A 23,164-nucleotide genomic window follows, 5' to 3' on the forward strand; every position below is an offset into this window, starting at 1 on the left:
AAAACAAAATACTGTTCAAATACAAGATATTCTCATGGAAAGAAGGTATTTATACTATTCATAGAGTTGAAGAGGTTAAAGATTTGAAGAATTCTTAAATTGTGCTGAAAATCATAGATGATGCGTCTGATAGATTCAGATAGAAAATCTATACCAAGAGAGGGGTGTTTGTAAGACAAGGGGCATGATGTCTATTCCTCCTGCCTCGTACCTTTCATTTTTTGTATTTGTTCTCACTTTTTCCAGATAAATATCCTTATTTCTGTTCCCTTTCCTACCATCCAACGCACACCTTTACTCACAAGTACTTTTTTTGTTTTCCTTAAAAGGGAGCTACCATTAAAAAAGATGAGCAGACTGGAGCCATCGTTGTGGCTAGAATCATGAGAGGAGGAGCTGCAGATAGAAGTGGTAAGGATTTAAAAAACAAAACATGAAGTGGTAAGGGTTTCAACACTAGGTGCGGGGATGGGTCATGTTGTATTTCATGGGCAACATTTCCAACATGTAAGTAAGAGGATAACAATCATTTGATGTAATACCTCAGAATAATAAGATACTCTTCTCTGTATTGAATTGTAGGAACCTATTGAAATAAATAATTCTCACTCTACAATCTAAGTTTACATGGGCTTCCAAAGTTATATTAAGATCTGTTTCAAGTGGTTCTGCTTTGAAAAATACTACCGCAAGTGTGCAGCCTTTGAAACAAAATAAAAATTCTTTTATTAGGTGAAAATCATGTACATTTCTAGACAAAGACCAGGATGCTGATGTCATTTCTTTGCCGGCATTATAACATGGTAGTCCCTGATTCATTGCTGTTGAGAGGCACAGAATCTGAAACCTGAGAAGCACAAAGGTCTCCTCAAATGTATTAAGGGAACCAAACAGTGCTTTGAGTCTGGACACTGTTGCAAATAGCAGTTCTTTTGTAGGTAACTCTGCTAATTTACTACCAAATTTGTTACTTCTCAGGTCTTATTCATGTTGGTGATGAACTTAGGGAAGTGAATGGGATTCCAGTCGAGGATAAAAGGCCTGAGGAAATAATTCAGATTTTGGTAAGCTGAAAACATTTTAAATTGTAGTAAAAAATGACATTGAATCAGTGCGTTTCAGACTTGGTTATACATATAGGACTTGGATTTAGCAATCCAGAGTTGAAATCCCAGTTTCATTTCTTAGTTCCTGTATGTCCTCAGAAAATACCTTAATCTTTGCGTTGCCTTAGTGTTTTCATTTCTAAATGAAAACAAGAAGAGGTAAATCTCTCACTGGAGTATTTTGAGGATTAAATGGGCTAATGTATATGAAGACTTTATTACAGGGCTTGTCCCAAATAGGTACATAATAGATGGCATCTACCCTGTTGTTCGTGATGCATTTTTCTTTTCCCTTCTCTCATCGATATGGCCAGACTGTAGGCTGTGCTTTCTAAGGTATCTAAAACAGTGAAACTAATTTAGATGTCTTGTGAAATCTAAAACAGAACAAAATTATTTTAGGTCTTGACAGTATTAATTCTCCAGGTCATTTGTAAGGAGAAAAATGAGGAAGGCTGTCTCTGTTAAACAGACCCTGTATATAAAAAAAAAATCTAGTAATGATTAAGGTGGTGGCATTTTAAATCCGTGGGAAAACAGTGAAGTCATTTCATAAATGGTATTGGATAAATTGACGATTCAAGTAGAAAAAATAAAGTCAGTCCCTATTTTACACTACACCCAAAACAGATTCCAAAGAATTAAATATTTTTAAAAAATCAAAAAAATGAAGACTTTTTAAATTTGATGTGAAATACAAATAGAAAAATAATGGATGTGTTTGCAAGAATTGAAAATTTTGTGTATAGAAAAAGATGACATATATGACTTGAAAGACATGTGACGCTTAGAAAAAATATTGTCAATATGTGATAGGTGTTTTAACATGGAGAGAGTTCATAAAAATTAATAAGAGAAAAAATATTTATAGAAAAATTTACAAAAAACCCATCTGAAAAAATATTGTTTTGGAAGGATTTAAAACCTTAATAATAGCTACAGTCAGCAGATTCTAGGTACATAGTTCTACTTATATGCTTCCAGTACTGGGATGAATTTAGTAGATCCTTTTGATATGGCTATCTGAAACCATTAAAATTTTAAATTTGCCTACCCTTTAATCAAGAAATTCAGTTGTTGGGAATTGACCTGTAGGAAATAATTTGGCAGATGTATTATATAGGCAAGATTGTAAAAAATATTTAGGAATAGGAAGAAGGTTGCATTGATGGACTAATCCATTGTACATCCAAGTGATGGCGATCATAATGGTTGATAGACCTGTAGGACTTTTTAATACTAGTAATTCTTATAGTGGTTGGACCCTTAATGACACTGTTCTAAGGGCTTTGCACACATTAACACAGATGCACACACAAAGTAGTAGAATTGGAAGAGGTCATAAAGAAGACTTGCTTTCTCTCTACCTGTACAATTCAATATTATATGAATTCTTCATAAGATTGGTGAATTGTTTTATGATGGGTAATAATAGTGATATTACCAGTTTGAAATCGGTCCTGTAAAATTCTGATCGAATTTAGATAGAATCTAGATAACTAGATAGATAGATAGATTGATACTATTAAAACCCTGTTTTACTTGAGTCTCTGTGCTCTCCTGGAGCTGCCTCCTTATATTTGCAAGAGTTGATTCTGTGCAGCTTTTCCCAGCTGGGCTTTCAGGGACTTCACACTGGTAAATGGAAGTTGACTGTGGTCCATGGACATTGGCAAACAATGCAAATCAGGGCCTCCTCCTCCTTTCCCCCAGACCAGAGCCCTGGTTTACAAGAGTGAGCCTCAGAGATAGCTCTACATTCTCCCTTCTCTCTCCTTCTTTCCTTCTTCCTTTATCTGCCTAATCTCGTCTTTCTCTTTTCTTTCCTCCCTCATTCCTCTCACATATGTGCCAGATACTTAGTGCTTTCATGGGCCTTAGAATTTAGCCGGAGGATGCCTGGGTGGCTCAGTGGTTGAGCTTCTGCCTTTGGCTCAGGGCATGATCCCAAAGTCCTGGGATCGAGTCCCTCATTGGGCTCCTTGAATGGAGCCTGCTTCTCCCTCTGCCTATGTCTCTGCCTCTCTCTCTCTCTCCGTGTCTCTCATGAACAAATAAAATCTTAAAAAAAAAGAATTTAGCCAGGATAACAGATATTAAGAAATAATTGTATAAATGATAACTTAGCACAGTTATGAGACATACTAGAAAGAAACAGAAAGATGTGAGAGTATATATATATATTTTTAAATATTTTATTTATTTATTCACAGAGACAGAGAGGCAGAGACACAGGCAGAGGGAGAAGCAGGCATCATACAGAGAGCCTGACATGGGACTTGATCCAGGGTCTCCAGGATCACGCCCCGGGCTGCAGGCGGCGCTAAACCGCTGCGCCACTGGGGCTGCCCGACATGAGAGTATATTAAGGGGAGATCTGCTCTGGTCTGAGATGGTCAGAAAAGCACTGCATGTATTGTTTTGCTTTAATTAAATTAATAGGTATTTAATCTTTCCACCTTTTAATTAATCTATTACATTTTATATTTTACTAACTTGAATATAATAGCAGTGAATGTTCTTATTTTTTTCTGATGAACATTGCAGCTAATGTATATACATATTCTGTATAAGTTAATCGTACATTTATAACTGAGTTACTGACAATACAACTATCTTGTCCCTAAAAACGTGATGTGCCAATACTTAAATGTATGTGAACCTTGCATATCATCTGTCCTCACCATGTAATATTGTCTGTGTAAGGCACTTTGTAGTTTCTGTGTTTCTATTTTGAAGTAGCTCAACATGGATGGTAATATATTCGTCGGCATTTTGAAACTGCACAGGAGGTAAAAGTGGATTTAGTGTTTAGTGTTTTTTAACTTACTTGACAAACTTGAGTGCTTTCTCATACTGCAGGAATTTCTACAAAAATAGTTTTCTCAGTTTGGCTTATCTAAGAGGAGAAACCCCAGGCTTATAAATTTTTCAGTCAGTCCATCTTCTACCTGTTTTGCCTTCTTTTTCCTTGCCTGTAGAAGTTCTCTGATAAGTCTTTCTTCTGTTTTCAGGCTCAGTCTCAGGGGGCAATTACATTTAAGATTATACCCAGCATCAAAGAGGAGACACCATCCAAAGAAGGCAAGGTAATCATTACTTAAAAATATTTTTTTGTTTGTTTTGGTGGTGGCGAGGGGTGTGTGCTAATATTTCCCTGTCTAACACGTACCCACTATGTCACAAGTTCATTTTCGTATTCTCTTTTTTTAAAAAAAATCTTTTTTAAAAAAAAATCCTTAGAGAAGAATGTTGGCCCTTCCACTTTATTTTTTATATTTACTCCTTTTAAATGAAACTCTCTTCCAGATGTTTATCAAAGCCCTCTTTGACTATGACCCTAATGAGGATAAAGCAATTCCATGTAAGGAAGCTGGGCTTTCTTTCAAAAAGGGAGATATTCTTCAGATTATGAGCCAAGATGATGCAACATGGTGGCAAGCAAAGCATGCAGGTGATGCCAATCCCAGGGCAGGTTTGATTCCCTCAAAGCATTTCCAGGAAAGGTGAGCTACTGGCATGCAGTAATGGTCTCTCTTCAAATGACCTTTTGTTCTCTGCAAAATATCACTCGAGGATAGTTGTGATAAAATAAGCACTAAAGCCTTGCTCTAGAATCCTTTATCCCCTCAGATTTGGATTTCTGTTTTGTCTAACTAAGTATGAATAATGACCAAAAATAATATGACAGGACCAGGTCATATTCAGTTTTTGTTATGAAGCAAATGGAAAAATAGCACATTAATATCTGAAACTGTATTGATGTGAAAGGTGGGGGAAAAAAAGAAGAGTGATTTTGGAGTAGGGTGATTTATAAAAATTTGAAAGTAGATGATTTATTTTTTAATTTGAATAGATTGCATTGTGTTCATTTTTTCCCCTGGCTTCCCGTTTTTTTTTTTTTTTCCCTTGGGACTTTTAATATTTTGGTGTTATATTAATCTTGGATCTGTACTGAAAATTGATAGGCATTGACCTTCTTTTTCCCCCAGGAGATTGGCTCTGAGACGACCAGAAATACTAGTTCAGCCCTTCAAAGTTTCCAGCAGGAAATCATGTAAGTTTGTTAATAAAAATGCAGAGTAACCAAATCTTGCTGTTTATTTTTGACTACTAAAGCAGGTGTTTGTGATAGAACGAGAGCTTGTATTGCCCTGTGATAGCTTTGGGATCATCATTTCATGGCAACCAAGCAAATAAGAAACTCACAGTAGAATATTAAAGTGAATCTTTTGAAGAAAGGGGTGTTTGCGGTTGTTTATAATAAACCCATGACTCACACTTTAAGAAACTAACTAGCAACACTACTCTTCTTGACTTGTGGTGTTTTATAAATGCAACTCCTTTATTTCTCCAAAGCTAGAAGGTTTGGGTGAGACATAAAATCAGGGGGATGTAATCTACCACTTTCTTGGGCATTGACAAAGGCCATTGTGCCTAAGAACAGTTATTTTTGTTCTTTGCTTATCCAGAAATCATAGTCACTCTAACCTTTAATCTGCCTGTTTGGAGTTGTTACAAGATGAGATTAAATCAAAATAAGAGCAGAAAAAGGATGGAGGTGTAGGATTACTGAAAAAGATAGTGTGGATTTGGGTGCATTTTTCCCCCTCCCTTCATACTCCTCTCAGCTCTTGTTTACTCCCCACTCCTCACCTCCATCAAGTCCCCATCCCATAACTTTCCTACTTCATCTCCTCAAAATGTTTCATGGTTCTAGGTATTTTAAGAGTAAAAAAAAAAAAGCCTTTTGTTTTCAACATAGAGCTCATACATTAAAAGGCGAAATGCACAAATAAACGGTCCTGGAATTTTGCACCAACATCTGGTTTTAGTATTGTTGCATTTTTCACATCTCCTGTTATTTCTGTCAGTTTGTAGACGCGTATAGCCTAGGAATTACATTATAAGAGAGCCAAACTACAGTCAAGTATAAATCTCACAAGCAAGCAAATACTTCAAGGGGAGCACTGATTCAAAAGCCTGCTTGTTCTTGCTTCGTTAAGTCTGGGCAGAATAAAAACACACTTGTCACAGAATGCCACATGGATTGTGACATCAGAAAGCATACAGTTTAACCAGAAGGGTGCATCGTTTTTAAGTGTGATGAATTTTCACTGGCAGGCGTTCCAGGCATCCACCTGACTTGCTCTTGGAGGGATTTCTAAATTGGGGGCCTGCACCCTTCTAATGCATTTGATGCGTGTGGGATAAAATGTGTGTAACTTGAAAAGGACATTAGTATGATTCCACTCGCATCTTAATCCATACTCCCAATTTGAGTCTAGTTTGATATGATTGTGAATTTTCATTTAAGAGTTTTTATAAATGTGTTTCTTTAAAGAACTACATGAAATGGATATATTATCTTTTTAATAGCTCTCCCCAAACTGATTTCAGTATAAATGTGTGTGAATGCCAGAGGTATTGTGTGTGTGTGTGTGTGTGTGTGTGTGTGTGTGTGTGTGTGCGCGCGCGCGCGCCCGTGCATGTATATAGAGCTGTTAATTAATAATGGATGATTTTTGTCTATTATTCAGAGTTTTCCGTATTATAGTCTTTAATATTTGCATTTGAGAAATATTTATTCTAAAATTAGTGAAATGTTATTATCTGGATTTTTTTAAGAGTTTGTTTTATCTGCCCTTCGAAGATCATTTAAGAATGTTTACTGATTCCCATTCACACTTCCTTTTTTCTTTTCTATTTTTTTAAGTTGACTTGATTCAAATAAATAATAATATAATAATAATAATATAAACAAATATGGCCATATTATCCAAATCACTAGTGTATAGCAAATAGGACCTTATTTAGAGAGATAGTCTATGTCCATGAAGATTAAATAGAAATATTACTTTTATTGTCAAAGAATTAAAATTCCATTTGAAGTTTACTTAATGTTGTCTCCTAAACCCCTGAACTCAAAAGTTAAGCAAGAATTATTACACTGGTTCTAAACATTTTAAAAGTAATTTAAAAGCACTTTGTTTTATAACCTGTGTATCTGATAGTGACTCTTTACATAACTATACTTGTAAAGACCATCTGACCCAAGACTTCCTGGACTTCAACATTTGGTACTTAGATTTTTAGGATAAGACATCCATTGTGCTCTTTGAATTATAGAATAATGCTATGAAGAAAAACAGAAAGTTAACAGAAAATCTTTTAGTAATATGACTTTGAATAATAATTCATAGACTAGGTTTTAAGGAACATTTCTGTAATGTAAAAATTATAGAAGGAGAATAATTCTGTCATGTTGGTATTTCTAAATTTACTAAAAAGTAGTCATGTTGATAATTTTCTGCACTAAATTTTGCAAGTGCATTTAAAACCTAGGACATAGTGTTAAATGGTGAATTTAGGATAATGACTTCAGTCAGGTAATAATATGTATTGAATTAGCCAGCTAACTTCTTTCACACAAAAAAATTATATTACTATGGTTTTACTCTCTATTTGACTCACATCATATCATCATAACTAAAGTAGTTTGCATGGAGGAAAAGCTCTGAAACTATAAGGGTTCAGTCAATGTCAAACTCAAAGTCAAAAAGGAGTGGAGAATGCATTTATGTTTGTGCTAGAGCCGGAGATCCTGGTAGATAAAATCAGGAACCCTAATATTGATGTCTTCAGGCTTTAAAACTGGCATCCTTATGCATAACTTTGTGGTGTTCATCTTTGATGCTTGGCTATTTCCTCCCCTTAAGTATCCTGGCATGTCTAATACCAATTGAGAAAATAGGCTTCAAACAAACAAAATAGTTTGCCTCTTGAAATTAAACATTCCTAAAAAATACGAACTCTTAAAACCAAAGCATAAGCAAATCATAGAAGCTTGAGAGCTTGAGAGAGGGAATCACCTCCACTTCCTCCTGTTTTGCTTTTTTTTTCTTTTTTCCAAAGAATAGCTTGCCCAACAAAGAAACCTATAATAGAATTCTGTGTTCCCTCCCTTTCTCCTTCATCTCATGATAGGCTCTTACATAATGGATTTGCATTAGAAATAGACACAGAGGAGCAGCCTAGAAGTCTGATAGGTTTCCTTTGACATGACCAACTTTTAGATTATTACAGGAAAGATACAAGGTAAGTGTTTTGGAAATGAGTTAAAAGCATATCTTAGTCTCAAGTAAAACATATAGGAGTCGTTTTCATGACAGACACTTGGCAGCTTGCAATTCTTATGTCGATATAATTTAAAGTACTTTCTGATTTTCTGCCAAAACCTTATTTTATAGTTCAGTTGCATATATATAAAGCAATATGGTATCACCTAACCTTTAAAAAGAAATATGATTTCCTTTGGTTAATTAAAGTACTGTTTGTCCCCTTTCTATTGAAATTAAACTTTATTAGTTAAGAATTGTCGTCTTAGCAATACAAACATTATAATAACTTTGGCTTCAATAGTATGTAACATATTCAAAACTAGTTTACATGGTATTCAGAAAAGGCTCTTCTTATTCAAATAGTCTGTTTTACAGGAGAATATTCCAGCATGATTTTTATTTATGGTGCTTAGTTTCTTTTTTTAGTTCTCGAAATAGAAATACCTGAAAATATCTCCTACAACTGATTGAATGATATTAATTTAAAAATTTTTTTTTACAAGAACACCTCTTACATAATTCTTATAATAAAAAGAATCCAGGAGATATGATTTATTAGCCTTTTAAAGATTAGAAGGTAAAAGCCCAAAACCGTTTTTTTGTAGAATTTGGTTTAGCCATTTGTGGTTAGCTGTCATGTGGGTACAAAATAAAATATTTAACTGGACCAGAGATATTCATTCAAACAGCATATAACTGAATTCATTCAAAAACAAGCATTTTGTGGATTGAAGATCACAATCCACCAACAGTATAAATTCTGAGTAAACAAATGGAGTCACTCTACATGGTATCAATATTTTGGAAGGCCAAACATTTGAGAGTAACATATATAACATTCCAGGTTGTTATAATACAACTTTTCAAATTAAGTAAACTCCTTTCTCCTGGAATCTTAAACAGTGTTATTTAGTGTGTTCATATACAAAGTTAATTCAGAAATTAACATGTAGATTGCTTACGTTCTTATATTAAATTTGTATGCCTAAACCTTGTCAAGTATTTTCTTAATTTTGGTGGCATTTTGTGTTAACAGAAACATATGGGGTTTTAAAAAATAGTGAAAGTGGTTTTCCCCCTAATATTTACTGATATTCTTTGGGAAATGCCAGAGTTCAGAGTTTGTGTCGACAGAGGTGCAGATTAAAACCTAAACTGTAAATTGTATGTCAGACTGTTTATGTCAGGAGATAGCTGGAGGTGATGGCCTAATTGTTATAGCTAACTTTTCATCTCAGTAGATTATGTTCTTCTTACATAAATTGAATATATGCCTTTTATTTTTATTTTTTTAAAGATTTTATTTATTGATTCATGTGAGAGAGAGAGAGAGAGAGAGAGAGAGAGGCAGAGAAACAGGCAGAGGGAGAAGCAGGCTCCATGCAGGGAGCCTGACATGGGACTCGATCCCAGGTCTCCAGGATCAGGCCCTGGGCTGAAGGCGGCGCTAAACCGCTCAGCCACCTGGGCTGCCCAAGATGTTCCTTTTAAAATGCTATCAAGGCATGTGCTTTTAGCTTTTCCATACGAAGGGTTCTAAACCATACTATCTCTTGCCTTTTGTCTTGAGGACCCTATGCTATGTGGCTAAGAAAGAGTTGATTATCAATTAGGAGCATGGTCCGAGGCCACAGATTATTGCATACTTTTAGGGAAGATCACATGGGGGCAGTGGGAAGTGAAATAAAGCAGTTTTTAGGGTGGGGATTTAACTGTGCCCCCATAAATACTATCACACCTATAGAGACACAGTTTCTGCACTTGTCAAGAGTATGTGATGTTGCTCCAGCCACCGTGGCTAGCACCCGGCAGTATGAAAGACTTCCTCCTGCCCTGTGTGTGGAGCTCATCAAATGCTCTTCACGAGAGCTTTTCCACTGCATTCTCTGAAGACAGCCAGAATTACTCTTTGTGACCTTGTTGGCTTCTCCTCTGTGATTTTCCCATCCTGCTCTTCAGTTCTTGAAGAGGTGGAGAACACTCCTGATAGCCTGGGGAGAGTCTCCCCCCATTCTCCAGTCAGGAGAAACACAAGTGGAAGGTTCCAGCTTCAGGGGAAGGGGGCAAGAGGCTGGTGTCCTGGGAAGTGGTGAGAGTAGACAAGAAACTTGAAAGAAGCTTTCTTCTTTTGAGCTCTCCACCAACTTGTACTGCCTAGCATAACATTAGAGTAATTAAAAAGTGATTTTGGTATGATAGTATAGCATAGTAATTAAAAATGCAGACTCCGGAACCTGATCATGTGGGTCACATCCCAGAGTGCTTCATTTCTCTGTACCTCTGATTCCCATCTGTCACATGGAGGTAACAGTAGCGGCTTCATAGAGCTGTGAGAGAATTCGGTAAGTTTAGGCATTTAATGTACAAGAAACAGCGCCTTACTATAGTTAAGAATCATGCAAATATCCCAAATGTCTTCTGAGATCAACCTTTTATATATTGTATTCTTTGTTCAAACTTGCTAAGTATAAGGAAGTGTTCTTTCCTACTGGCTGTCTATTAAGCATGTTGCTTCCTTGGGTATAGACATCTGTGTGTTACCACACAAAAAATTACCATTCTCTTCCTACTGAAAGTACAGAAGAAATACTCCTTTGAGAATTTATGCAGCATATTCACAACCTTTTCTTAGAATATGAAACATACCATACTATATGTGACATGGAGATGTTTTTATTGTTGCCTGTGATGTTTTAATTTTTTTATGCACGTGTGTGTATCAGCGTTAGAGAGACACATGGCTTTTATCATCTGATGTACATGACACTGATTCTTTAATCAGGCTACAACACTCTGTCAATCCTGTTGTTTCCATCAGAAAATACACTTTCTGTTTAACAACCCACTTAGTGGTACAGTGAGATCGCAGATGAACCATCAGAAGCACCACTTTTATTATTTCCACTAAGCCTAGTGGCATGGCTTGGCTTGGCTAATCCGTATCATATAGTTTATTGTTTGTTTTCTAATCACTTGTTTTAGATGCACATGGAAGTCCCAGAGCTACAAGGAATGAATGTAAATAAACTCACAACTTGGGTGACTCCCAATCCAAGCCTGAGTAATAATGATTTGCTTGTCACTTTTGTGAATTCTGTTCAAGCAGAACCAATACAGTTGGAGAACCCATAGGTATTTGGAAAATAAAAACACAGTGGTGCACACTCTCTCCTAAGTGTTTTCTTTGACTTGCCACTCTGTAGTTGGGAGAGAGAAGTGAGCCAAGAAGTGTCCTCACCAGGCCTGTTCATTCTACAAGGTCTCATAGCGAAATATGTTCCAACTTGACTTGTGGTTTGATTTTGCTTCTATTAAATTGCCAATTCTTTTTCCACCTTTAACTGAAGGTGAGTATCTAAAGGCAAACGGAACTCTTAAATTTCTGTCCTATTAGTAACAAGTATTTTTTAGAATGATCTTTTCCAATATCTTTTATCAAATACTACAGCCAGAATGAAGCAAAGGGCTGCCTGACTCACTTCCTATGTGTAATAAGTTGATAATATTATTAAAATTACAAGGTTTTTAGACAGTTTAAGGGCATTTTAAGGATTATTTATAAGTATGTATACTAAGTGTTAAACATATTTGTTTACAAACAAATGTCCACTGAAAATAATTCCCCATTGAAGGTATTATTTTGAAAAAAAAAAGTTTTTTCCTCATTATTTTTCCCATTTGGGCATTTAATAAGCTACATGGTGGCTTTGTGCTTTTACTGCTTTAGTAAACACATTCTTTTCAGATCAGGATTACGGTGCAATCTAAAATGTAGTTTTTCATGAATTCTGTTTATTTGTTGACTAATAATTTTGAAATATTTAAAATACATTTTTTCCCCTTTTGGCTTTTCTAAGATGAGGAAACAGTTGAGTGTGGTAGGTGGATTTTTTTTTCTCCATCCTGTGCATCTTCTTTCTACTTTAATTGTATTTTCTGCACATTTAATCATTTCCTTTCTCATTTTCTTTGTGCTTCTCAGAGGAAACTAAAGGTACATGTATAAAAGCTTCCCTGCCATAGTCTATTAATTTTATTTAGTACACATATGTGTGGATTAAATTGAGTATAGCAAGTGGTTTATAGAAGATATTGTGCATCTGAACTTCCATCTTGATGTTACAGTACCAAAAATCATGGTTGGACTCTGAGATCTATACTATTTTTTGCTTCCTATAGCAGAAATATAGAGAGTAGTCTGAAATAGTACATTATGTTTTTGTTCCTGTCAATAGTCTCAGTGTTATTCAAATATATTGACATCCTTATCTTAAAATAAGGATGTCAGAGGAGTCTTCTCAACTATTTCATACCTGCACAAGCTGTGCTATTAGTTCCATATTTATGTGAAGATAAGAAGCCTAAAGTAACAAGTACTCACTAGGTCAACTATATTTTTAAGATATGTATAACCCAGTATTCATTTAATTCCAAGAAATAATTAACCCATCACTTGTTTTAAAATGTTTTCATCTATTCATTTGTTAAAATTCAAATAAAAATGGAAATAGTATGCCTTTATTCCTTCCCAACACAGAATTTCTTCCTATCAAAAGAAAGGATGTATCTTAATCTTAACCTTTCTGTCTAATCCAGTGAGCCAAAGTAAGTGCTACATTTTACATATTATCAAAGAGCCTGATTTACAAAAATAAATTTATTTTGGGGATCAAGTGTTGTAATTTTCTTAACTGTGGAAAGTATAAACATCGTAGGCAGATCTTTTATAATTTTCTTGAAACTGCATCAAGGAACCTCTGAAGAAGGTTGAAAACTGAATTGCATGATGTTTTAAAACATTACTTTAAACTTAAATATAAAACAAAACGTTTTATGTTTAAGAGTGGCATTGTGAGGGCTGTTCTATGCTGTGCTTTACGTAATTGTTTTAAGTAATTTTATTTTATTTTATTATTTTTTTGCATCTGTGGCTGGGCTTCTAACTGTTCTGCTTTATTTCTTGGCTTTTTGTTCTGTATGCTTTTACACTCCATCCAGAAGATGCTGAATATGCTGGTAACAACAGTGGAACCTATATAGGTGAGCAATTGGTCACAGAAGAGGATTTCTTTCTTTCTGTTGCTTTCTTCAAAACCATTTTATTGTTTGATCTTAAATGAGCATATTTGCACTAGCATATTCTGATGTTCAGTGGGGGGTAGCATGAATCTTTATGTTAAACAGGCTCAGTGGGTTGGACATAAAGGAATTCTTAGTGTGCTTTTGTGTTGTTATTTAAGAAGCCTTCCAGATGCTACATTTTTGTAAATCATTATATATTTTTGGTTAGAAGATGAAAAGCATTTGTGGCTAAGTCATTTTACTCAGTTAACATGTCTGGGCTTTTCTGAATTATCTGGTTAGCTGTTAATTAGTCAGAACTTCTAAATAACTTCTTCCAAAATAACTTTTTGGGTTTTTTTTTTTTTCCTGGTGATATATCATTCGCGTTATGCCTCTCTATCTAACCATTGACTGAACAGCCCCAAATATAATTAAGCCTATGATTGACATGCTAGTCTCTATTGGAGGGATAAATTCCCAGTGTGGCCATGCCAAGGAATGTTATAAACAAAAACACCATATCTAGAAATTGTTAAAGGCACCAGAATTCTCTTCAGCAACCTCTCACTGCAGACCTTTCCTACCCTTGCCAGTTCCCTGCCTGCACTAGTGATGGGTCATAGCGTAGAAGCACAGTTTGAAAGGGAACTACTTAAACCTCCTTTAAAAAAAAAATTATTTGACAGAGAGCACAAGGAAGGGGAGTGGCAGGCAGAGGCATAGGGAGAGGGAAAGAGAGAGGGAGAAGCAGGCTTCCCGCTGAGCAGGGAACCCAATGCAGGGCTCCATCTCAGGATCCCAGGATTATGACCAGAACAGAAGGCAGATGCTTAATTCACTAAGCCACCCAGGCACCCCTCCTTGTTTTTAGATTAATATTTATGCATATGATAATATCTCTTGGTTATTGAAGAAATTTGCCAGATGTTATATTTGGTATTTATATTATTTATAATAGTGTGAGATTGGTGGAATCCCCCCCCCCCCCCACTTTACAGAAGGGAAACTGATTCAGAAAGTTTGCTGGAATTATCTAAGAACCTAAGATAGTGAATGGTTCCTCCTGTTTTCACATTCACATCCGTGCATGTATACCGCCTCAACTTTATCTTTGACAGTCCGCTATCCTTTCGTTTTTCTTTTTTTTTTTTTTTTTTTTTTTCGTTTTTCATTTTACAAAGCTCCATGTAAAAATCTAGAGTATTCCAGTTTTTAGACTAGAAAAACTGTGATTGGATGATCAACGAGAGGTTAAAATTCCATTAATTCCTTACTCATTTCTGAACAATACAGTGTGCCAGATACTCTCTATATCAATTAACACCTCTCCTTACACCCTCAGAAACTTTAGTGGCTTCAAGGAGCAAGTGTTTCTTCTGATTCTGTGGTCAGCTGAGTCTGTGTCTGTGAACCTTTGCGGTCTGGTGGTTTAGGCTGGGCTCTGGTTGGTCTGAGGACTGGGATGCTCAGCAGGACAAACGTGTTTCTGTTTCCTGTAATTTCTCATTCTCCAGTAAGCTAGCCCATGAAGCATCTCAGGGTTCCAGAGAGCAACAGAAAAAATGATCTCCAGTATGTTGATACTAACGAATCCTCTGTTCACATCACGTCTGCCAACATCGCACTGGCCCAAACCAGTCTCATGGCGAAGCCAGCGTAATGTGGGAGGCTCCTGCCCAAGAGCTTGGCTTCAGGGAGATGTGAAGAGATGGGCAGACTTTACTACAGGCTTCTATCTCTCCAAAATGAAGAGGTACCGACTCTGCCTGACTTCAGGGCGTATACTTAGTCAGATGGCAAGTATATCCATCCAGTGAAAACCTGTGGCATAAAGCAGTATCTGATGAGAGTCACATAAAATGCTATAATTCAGAGGCCGAGCAGATGACCTCCAACCTGTGAGGCACTGAAAGACCTAGTCCCACAAGGAATGACATTCGAACCCGGCACCAAAGGCTAGGTGGAATTCTAGTTTAATAGCAGGGGATGAAGGAAGAAGCAGTAACATGGAGAGAGGTGCCTGTTGTAGAGCACAAGGCATGTTTGAGTTTGGGTGAGGGGATGTATGTGCTCTTTGTTACTTTGTTGCACTCTGGAACCCTGAGACCACAATATGGGCTGGCTTCCTGGAGGGTGACAAACTGTAGGAGAATGAGTTTTGGATGAAATGCCATTGGAGCTGGCAAGACCTTCGTTGATATCTGGAGTCACTGATGACTCTGAGAAAGAGCTTTACTGGAAGCCAAATTGCCAGGTGTCAAGGAGTAAGAGTGGATGGGGAAAGAAATATAGCAGTTAAGTTCAAAGCCATGTTTATAGTTGAGAGTAGAAATGTTTTAGTGAGAGAGGAAAATGGGATCCATTCTGTAGACAGAGATGGTGGAGCTGATGGTAATGGATTGAATGTCTTCATGATTTTTTTTTGTGGTTTTTAGAGTGAGTAGGGGTGGGGTTCAGGGTCAGGGGGGAAGGGAGAGACTCCTAAGCAGGCTCCATGCCCAGCCGTTGAGCCTAACATGGAGCTCCACCTCACAACCCTGAGATCATGACCTGAGCTGAAATCGAGTCAGATGCTTAACTCACTGAACCATCCAGGTGCTCCAAGAATTGAATGTCATAAAATCAGAAGTAATTAGTTGAACAAAGCCCCAAAGCAGACTAGATTGGGTGGAATTGAGACTGTAAGGGTGCTTTAGATTCAAGAACTTAGCATTAGCAGATGAGATTAAGCCTGTGGATACCTCATGACCCATAATAATGTTTTGGAATAGGCAGAGCTTTGTGCTTGCAGGAGACCATACTACACCACTCAATTACAGATGAAATAGGGCACCATCTGTCATGAATCATATACAGCCTGGTGGCACAACAGACAATCTTCAGGCCATGTTTGGATAAGACTTATTTTTGTTAGTCCCACAAAAATGAGAAATTTTATATAAAAATTTCTGACCCCTTTGACAAAAGATTTGACTAAACTAGGCCCTGGTTCCCTGATGTTACTGACAATTGGAGTTGAGTGACAACTGACTCTGGAAATAGAACTCAAGATGTCTGGTTCCACACAATCTTCACCACTCATCATCTTGCCAGGGCTGAGGTGGGGCCAGTAGACATTCTCCTAACAGCTGTGTTGGTGTTTCTATTATAAAAGTGAAATATTTCTTGGTCTCCATGTTCTCCTATGTAGAGAAAAGTGTATTTAAGACCTATGGGAGAAGCTATTTCTTTGAGGACTGACTTGTGCGAAATGGATTTGTGTAAGGCAATTTAAGATTTTTCAACGTGTCTGGCTTCCATAAGCTTTGATTTTGCAGGCCCTCAGTACAGATTATAGCTATCCTCTCCATTCAACTTTCACTCTTAGAGAAAATTATCTTTTCCTATGGCAAAAGGAAAAACATGGTTAGTGTGTTTTAATGTATGTGCATCATGACATCATTTCATTCTGGCCTAAGTGTTTATTCTTGACACATGCAACAGAGGAGTCCAGTAGGTTCACACACCTCAGTGTTCACTTAGCTAGAAGTTAAAAGAGTTAAGGGAGTCTAGTAAGATGCCTGAGAAGAGAAGCATAGAACAAAAAAACTTTGTTTTAAAAAAGACTATGAAAGAATAGGATTCATAAACTAACCATGTTTCTGATAAGTTTCTTCTTTTAAAGAAACAATTCAAACTAAGGACCACAGATTTGAAACTGTCTCTTCAGTTAATAAAACAAGTTTGATCATATTCTGTTTTTTTATATGTAACTTATATTATTATTTTTATACAGTTATTTTGTTACTTTGCTGCAAATACATTGAACAATTTGTTATGTGGAATTCAGTTTTTCCTCAAAAAGCCAAATCCTCAAAATGCTTATAGATCTTGTGGATTTTTATTTATTTATTTTTATTTACTTTTTAAGTTTTTATTTAAATTCCAGCTAGTAACATACAATGTAATAATAGTTTCAGTGATACAATACAGTGGTTCACCACTCCCATACATCATCCTGTGCTCATGACAGCAAGTGCCCTGCTTAGTCCCCATCACCTTTTTCACCCATCGCCCCATCCACCTCCCCTCTGGTAAACATTGGTTTATTCCCTGTAGTTAAGAGTGGATTTTTAGAAGAGATCTCATAAGTAATATGCTAACACAAATGATAGGTGGTTTTATGGTAGAAGGATTATTTGGTAAACACCTTACAATATACTGTGAGTAATGCTGTGACTTTTTGTTAGTTTTTCTTCTTTTTTTTTTCCTCCCCTCAACTAATTGTATCTTTGCCTTTTTTTCTGTCAAGCTCTTTATTTGTCTCCTGTTAGTTTTATGAGCTCTTTCTGTGCCATGAATATTAGCCCTCTCTCTGCTGCACACATTTTTTTCTGATGTTTTGGTTGGGTTTTACCTTTTTCTATTCCAAGACTCAAAGCATGTAGATATTTCTAAGTTTACATTGCCAAATCTGTGAATTGTTTCCTTTGTCTTCTGAGTTTTCTCCTGTATTCCCCAAAATAAAATTTTTAAAGATAATTTTAATTTTTTTTAATTAATTTTTATTGGTGTTCAATTTACCAACATACAGAAAAACACCCAGTGCTCATCCTGTCAAGTGTCCACCTCAGTGCCCGTCACCCATTCCCCTCCAACACCCGCCCTCCTCCCCTTCCACCACCCCTAGTTCGTTTCCCCGAGTTAGGAGTCTTTATGTTCTGTCTCCCTTCCTGATATTTCCCAACATTTCTTTTCCCTTCCTTTATATTCCCTATCACTATTATTTATATTCCCCAAATGAATGAGAACATACACTGTTTGTCCTTCTCCGATTGACTTATTTCACTCAGCATAATACCCTCCACTTCCATACACGTTGAAGCAAATGGTGGGTATTTGTCGTTTCTAATTGCTGAGTAATATTCCATTGTATACATAAACCACATCTTCTTTATCCATTCATCTTTCGGTGGACACCGAGGCTCCTTCCACAGTTTGGCTATTGTGGCCATTGCTGATAGAAACATCGGGGTGCAGGTGTCCCGACGTTTCATTGCATCCGAATCTTTGGGGTAAATCCCCAACAGTGCAATTGCTGGGTCATAGGGCAGGTCTATTTTTAACTCTTTGAGGAACCTCCACACAGTTTTCCAGAGTGGCTGCACCAGTTCACATTCCCACCAACAGTGTAAGAGGGTTCCCTTTTCTCCACATCCTCTCCAACATTTGTTGTTTCCTGCCTTGTTAATTTTCCCCATTCTCACTGGTGTGAGGTGGTATCTCATTGTGATTTTGATTTGTATTTCCCTGATGGCAAGTGATGCAGAGCATTTTCTCATGTGCTTGTTGGCCATGTCCATGTCTTCCTCTGTGAGATTTCTCTTCATGTCTTTTGCCCATTTCATCATTGGATTGTTTGTTTCTTTGGTGTTGAGTTTAATAAGTTCTTTATAGATTTTGGAAACTAGCCCTTTATCTGATATGTCATTTGCAAATATCTTCTCCCCTTCTGTAGGTTGTCTTTCAGTTTTGTTGACTGTATCCTTTGCTGTGCAAAAGCTTCTTATCTTGATGAAGTCCCAATAGTTCATTTTTGCTTTTGTTTCTTTTGCCTTTGTGGATGTATCTTGCCAGAAGTTACTGTGGCCGAGTTCAAAGAGGGTGTTGCCTGTGTTCTCTTCTCTTCTCTTCTCTGTGTTCTCATGATTTTGATGGACTCTTGTCTCACATTTAGATCTCTCATCCATTTTGAGTTTATCTTTGTGTATGGTGAAAGAGAGTGGTCCAGTTTCATTCTTCTGCATGTGGATGTCCAATTTTCCCAGCACCATTTATTGAAGAGACTGTCTTTCTTCCAATGGATAGTCTTTCCTCCTTTATCGAATATTAGATGACCATACATTTCAGGATCCACTTCTGGGTTCTCTATTCTGTTCCATTGATCTATGTGTCTGTTTTTGTGCCAGTACCACACTGTCTTGATGACCACAGCTTTGTAGTACAACCCGAAATCTGGCATTGTGATACCCCCAGCTATGGTTTTCTTTTTTAAAATTCCCCTGGCTATTCGGGGTCTTTTCTGATTCCACACAAATCTTAAAATAATTTGTTCTAACTCTCTGAAGAAAGTCCATGGTATTTTGATAGGAATTGCATTAAACCTATAAATTGCCCTGGGTAACATTCACATTTTTACAATATTAATTCTGCCAATCCATGAACATGGAATATTTTTCCATCTCTTTGTGTCTTCCTCAATTTCTTTCAGAAGTGTTCTATAGTTTTTAGGATATAGATCTTTTACATCTTTGGTTAGGTTTATTCCTAGGTATCTTATGCTTTTGGGTGCAATTGTAAATGGGATTGACTCCTTAATTTCTCTTTCTTCAGTCTCATTGTTAGTGTATAGAAATGCCATTGATTTCTGGGCATTGATTTTGTATCCTGCCACGCTACCAAATTGCTGTATGAGTTCTAGCAATCTTGGGGTGGAGGCTTTTGGGTTTTCTATGTAGAGTATCATGTCATTGGCGAAGAGGGAGAGTTTGACTTCTTCTTTGCCAATTTGAATGCCTTTAATGTCTTTTTGTTGTCTGATTGCTGAGGCGAGGACTTCCAGAACTATGTTGAACAGCAGTGGTGAGAGTGGACATCCCTGTCTTGTTCCTGATCTTAGGGGAAAGGCTCCCAGTGCTTCCCCATTGAGAATGATATTTGCTGTGGGCTTTTCGTAAATGGCCTTTAAGATGTCAAGGAAAGTTCCCTCTATCCCAACACTCTGAAGGGTTTTGATCAGGAATGGATGCTGTATTTTGTCAAATGCTTTCTCTGCATCTAAAGAGAGGATCATATGGTTCTTGGTTTTTCTCTTGCTGATATGATGAATCACATTGATTGTTTTACGAGTGTTGAACCAGCCTTGTGTCCCAGGGATAAATCCTACTTGGTCATGGTGAATAATTTTCTTAATGTGTTGTTGGATCCTATTGGCTAGTATCTTGTTGAGAATTTTTGCATCCATGTTCATCAGGGATATTGGTCTGTAATTCTCCTTTTTGGTGGGGTCTTTGTCTGGTTTCAGAATTAAGGTGATGCTGGCCTCATAGAATAAATTTGGAAGTACTCCATCTCTTTCTATCTTTCCAAACAGCTTTAGTAGAATAGGTATGATTTCTTCTTTAAACGTTTGATAGAATTCCCCTGGGAAGCCATCTGGCCCTGGACTCTTGTGTCTTGGGAGGTTTTTGATGACTGCTTCAATTTCCTCCCTGGTTATTGGCCTGTTCAGGTTTTCTATTTCTTCCTGCTCCAGTTTTGGTAGTTTGTGGCTTTCCAGGAATGCGTCCATTTCTTCTAGATTGCCTAATTTATTGGCGTACAGCTGTTCATAATATGTTTTTAAAATCGTTTGTATTTCCTTGGTGTTGGTAGTGATCTCTCCTTTCTCATTCATGATTTTATTGAGTCTTCTCTCTCTTCTTTTTAATAAGATTGGCTAATGGTTTATCTATCTTATTAATTCTTTCAAAGAACCAACTCCTGGTTCTGTTGATCTGTTCCACAGTTCTTTTGGTCTCGATATCATTGAGTTCTGCTCGAATTTTAATTAACTCTCTTCTTCTGCTGGGGGTGGGGTCTAATTGTTGCTTTTTCTCTAGTTCCTTTATGTGTAAGGTGAGCTTTTGAATTTGAGATCTTTCCAGTTTTTGAATGGATGCTTGTATTGCGATGTATTTCCCCCTCAGGACTGCTTTTGCTGCATCCCAAAGATTTTGAACGGTTGTATCTTCATTCTCATTAGTTTCCATGAATCTTTTTAATTCTTCCTTAATTTCCTGGTTGACCCTTTCATCTTTTAGCAGGATGGTCCTTAACCTCCACGTGTTTGTGGTCCTTCCAAACTTCTTGTTGTGATTAAGTTCTAATTTCAAGGCATTATGGTCTGAGAATATACAGGGGACTATCCCGATCTTTTGGTATCGGTTCAGACCCGATTTGTGACCCAGTATGTGGTCTATTCTGGAGAAAGTTCCATGTGCACTTGATAAGAATGTGTATTCAGTTGCGTTTGGATGTAAAGTTCTGTAGATATCTGTGAAATCCATCTGGTCCAGTGTATCATTTAAAGCTCTCGTTTCTTTGGAGATGTTGTGCTTAGAAGACCTATCGAGGGTAGAAAAAGCTAGATTGAAGTCACCAAGTATAAGTGTATTATTATCAAAGTATTTCTTCAGTTTGGTTATTAATTGGTTTAAATATTTGGCAGCTCCCACATTCGGGGCATATATATTGAGGATTGTTAAGTCCTCTTGTTGGATAGATCCTTTGAGTATGAGATAGTGTCCCTCTTCTTCTCTCACTATAGTCTTTGGGGTAAATTTTAATTTATCTGATATAAGGATGGCAACCCCTGCTTTCTTTTGAGGACCATTTGAATGGTAAATGGCTCTCCAACCTTTTATTTTCAGGTTGTAGGTGTCCTTCTGTCTAAAATGAGTCTCTTGTAGACAGCAAATAGATGGGTCCTGCTTTTTTATCCAGTCTGAAACCCTGCGCCTTTTGATGGGGTCATTAAGCCCGTTCACGTTCAGAGTTACTATTGATAGATATGAGTTTAGTGTCATCATATCTAATCAGTCCTTGTTTTTGTGGATTGTTCCACTGAACTTCTTCTTAAAGGGGAATTTTAAGAGTCCCCCTTAAAATTTCTTGCAGAGCTGGTTTGGAGGTTACATATTCTTTCAGTTCCTGCCTGTCTTGGAAGCTCTTTATCTCTCCTTCCATTTTGAATGAGAGCCTTGCTGGATAAAGTATTCTTGGTTGCATGTTCTTCTCAGTTAGGACCCTGAATATATCCTGCCAGCCCTTTCTGGCCTGCCAGGTCTCTGTGGAGAGGTCTGCTGTTACCCTAATATTCCTCCCCATAAAAGTCAGGGACTTTTTTTCTCTTGCTGCTTTAAGGATCTTCTCCTTATCTTTGGAATTTGCAAGCTTCACTATTAAATGTCGAGGTGTTGAACGGTTTTTGTTGATTTTAGGGGGGGATCTCTCTATTTCCTGGATCTGAATGCCTGTTTCCCTTCCCAGATTAGGAAAGTTTTCAGCTAGGATTTGTTCAAATACATATTCTGGCCCTCTGGCCCTTTCGGCGCCCTCAGGAACCCCAATTAAACGTAGGTTTTTCGGGATCCCTGGGTGGCGCAGCGGTTTGGCGCCTGCCTTTGGCCCAGGGCGCGATCCTGGAGACCCGGGATCGAATCCCATGTCGGGCTCCCGGTGCATGGAGCCTGCTTCTCCCTCTGCCTGTGTCTCTGCCTCTCTCTCTCTCTGTGTGACTATCATAAATAAATAAAAAAAACTAAAAAAAAAATTTAAAAAAAAAAATAAAAAAAAAAATAAACGTAGGTTTTTCTTCCTCAGGCTGTCATTTATTTCCCTTAATCTATCCTCATGATCTTTTAATTGCTTGTCTCTTTTTTCCTCAGTTTCCCTCTTTGCCATCAACTTGTCTTCTATGTCACTCACTCGTTCTTCCACCTCGTTAACCCTCGTCGTTAGGACTTCTAGCTTGGATTGCATCTCATTTAATTGATTTTTAATTTCTGCCTGATTGGATCTAAATTCTGCAGTCATGAAGTCTCTTGAGTCCTTTATGGTTTTTTCTAGAGCCACCAGTAGCTGTATAATAGTGCTTCTGAATTGGCTTTCTGACAGTGAATTGTAATCCATATTTTGTAACTCTGTGGGAGAGAGGGCTGTTTCTGATTCTTTTTTTTGAGGTGAGGTTTTCCTTCTAGTCATTTTGCTCAGTGCAGAGTGGCCAAAATCAAGTTGTATTGGGAAAAGGAGAAAAAGAGAGAGAAGGAAAGAAAAGAGAAAAAGAAAAAAGAG

The 23,164-nt window shown here is 37.2% G+C and overlaps 1 protein-coding gene across 5 annotated transcripts in view; it reads left to right on the top strand.

Moving 5' to 3' along the window:
• Positions 1 to 23,164, top strand: part of MPP7 (membrane palmitoylated protein 7) — a 307,829-nt gene that overhangs the window by 216,387 nt on the left and 68,278 nt on the right. For 3 of the 5 annotated variants that reach the window (XM_041767665.1, XM_041767662.1, XM_041767663.1), the window contains 6 exons: positions 330 to 411; positions 979 to 1,064; positions 4,121 to 4,195; positions 4,416 to 4,612; positions 5,099 to 5,163; positions 13,229 to 13,267. In XM_041767665.1, the coding sequence (XP_041623599.1) occupies positions 330 to 411; positions 979 to 1,064; positions 4,121 to 4,195; positions 4,416 to 4,612; positions 5,099 to 5,163; positions 13,229 to 13,267 (544 nt within the window). The remainder of the gene's footprint in view (positions 1 to 329; positions 412 to 978; positions 1,065 to 4,120; positions 4,196 to 4,415; positions 4,613 to 5,098; positions 5,164 to 13,228; positions 13,268 to 23,164) is intronic. The other 2 variants (XM_041767666.1, XM_041767667.1) reach the window with 1 other exon arrangement.

The sequence above is a fragment of the Vulpes lagopus genome, chromosome 8, assembly GCF_018345385.1.
Source record: "Vulpes lagopus strain Blue_001 chromosome 8, ASM1834538v1, whole genome shotgun sequence".
In the NCBI taxonomy this organism is placed as follows: Eukaryota; Metazoa; Chordata; class Mammalia; order Carnivora; family Canidae; genus Vulpes; species Vulpes lagopus.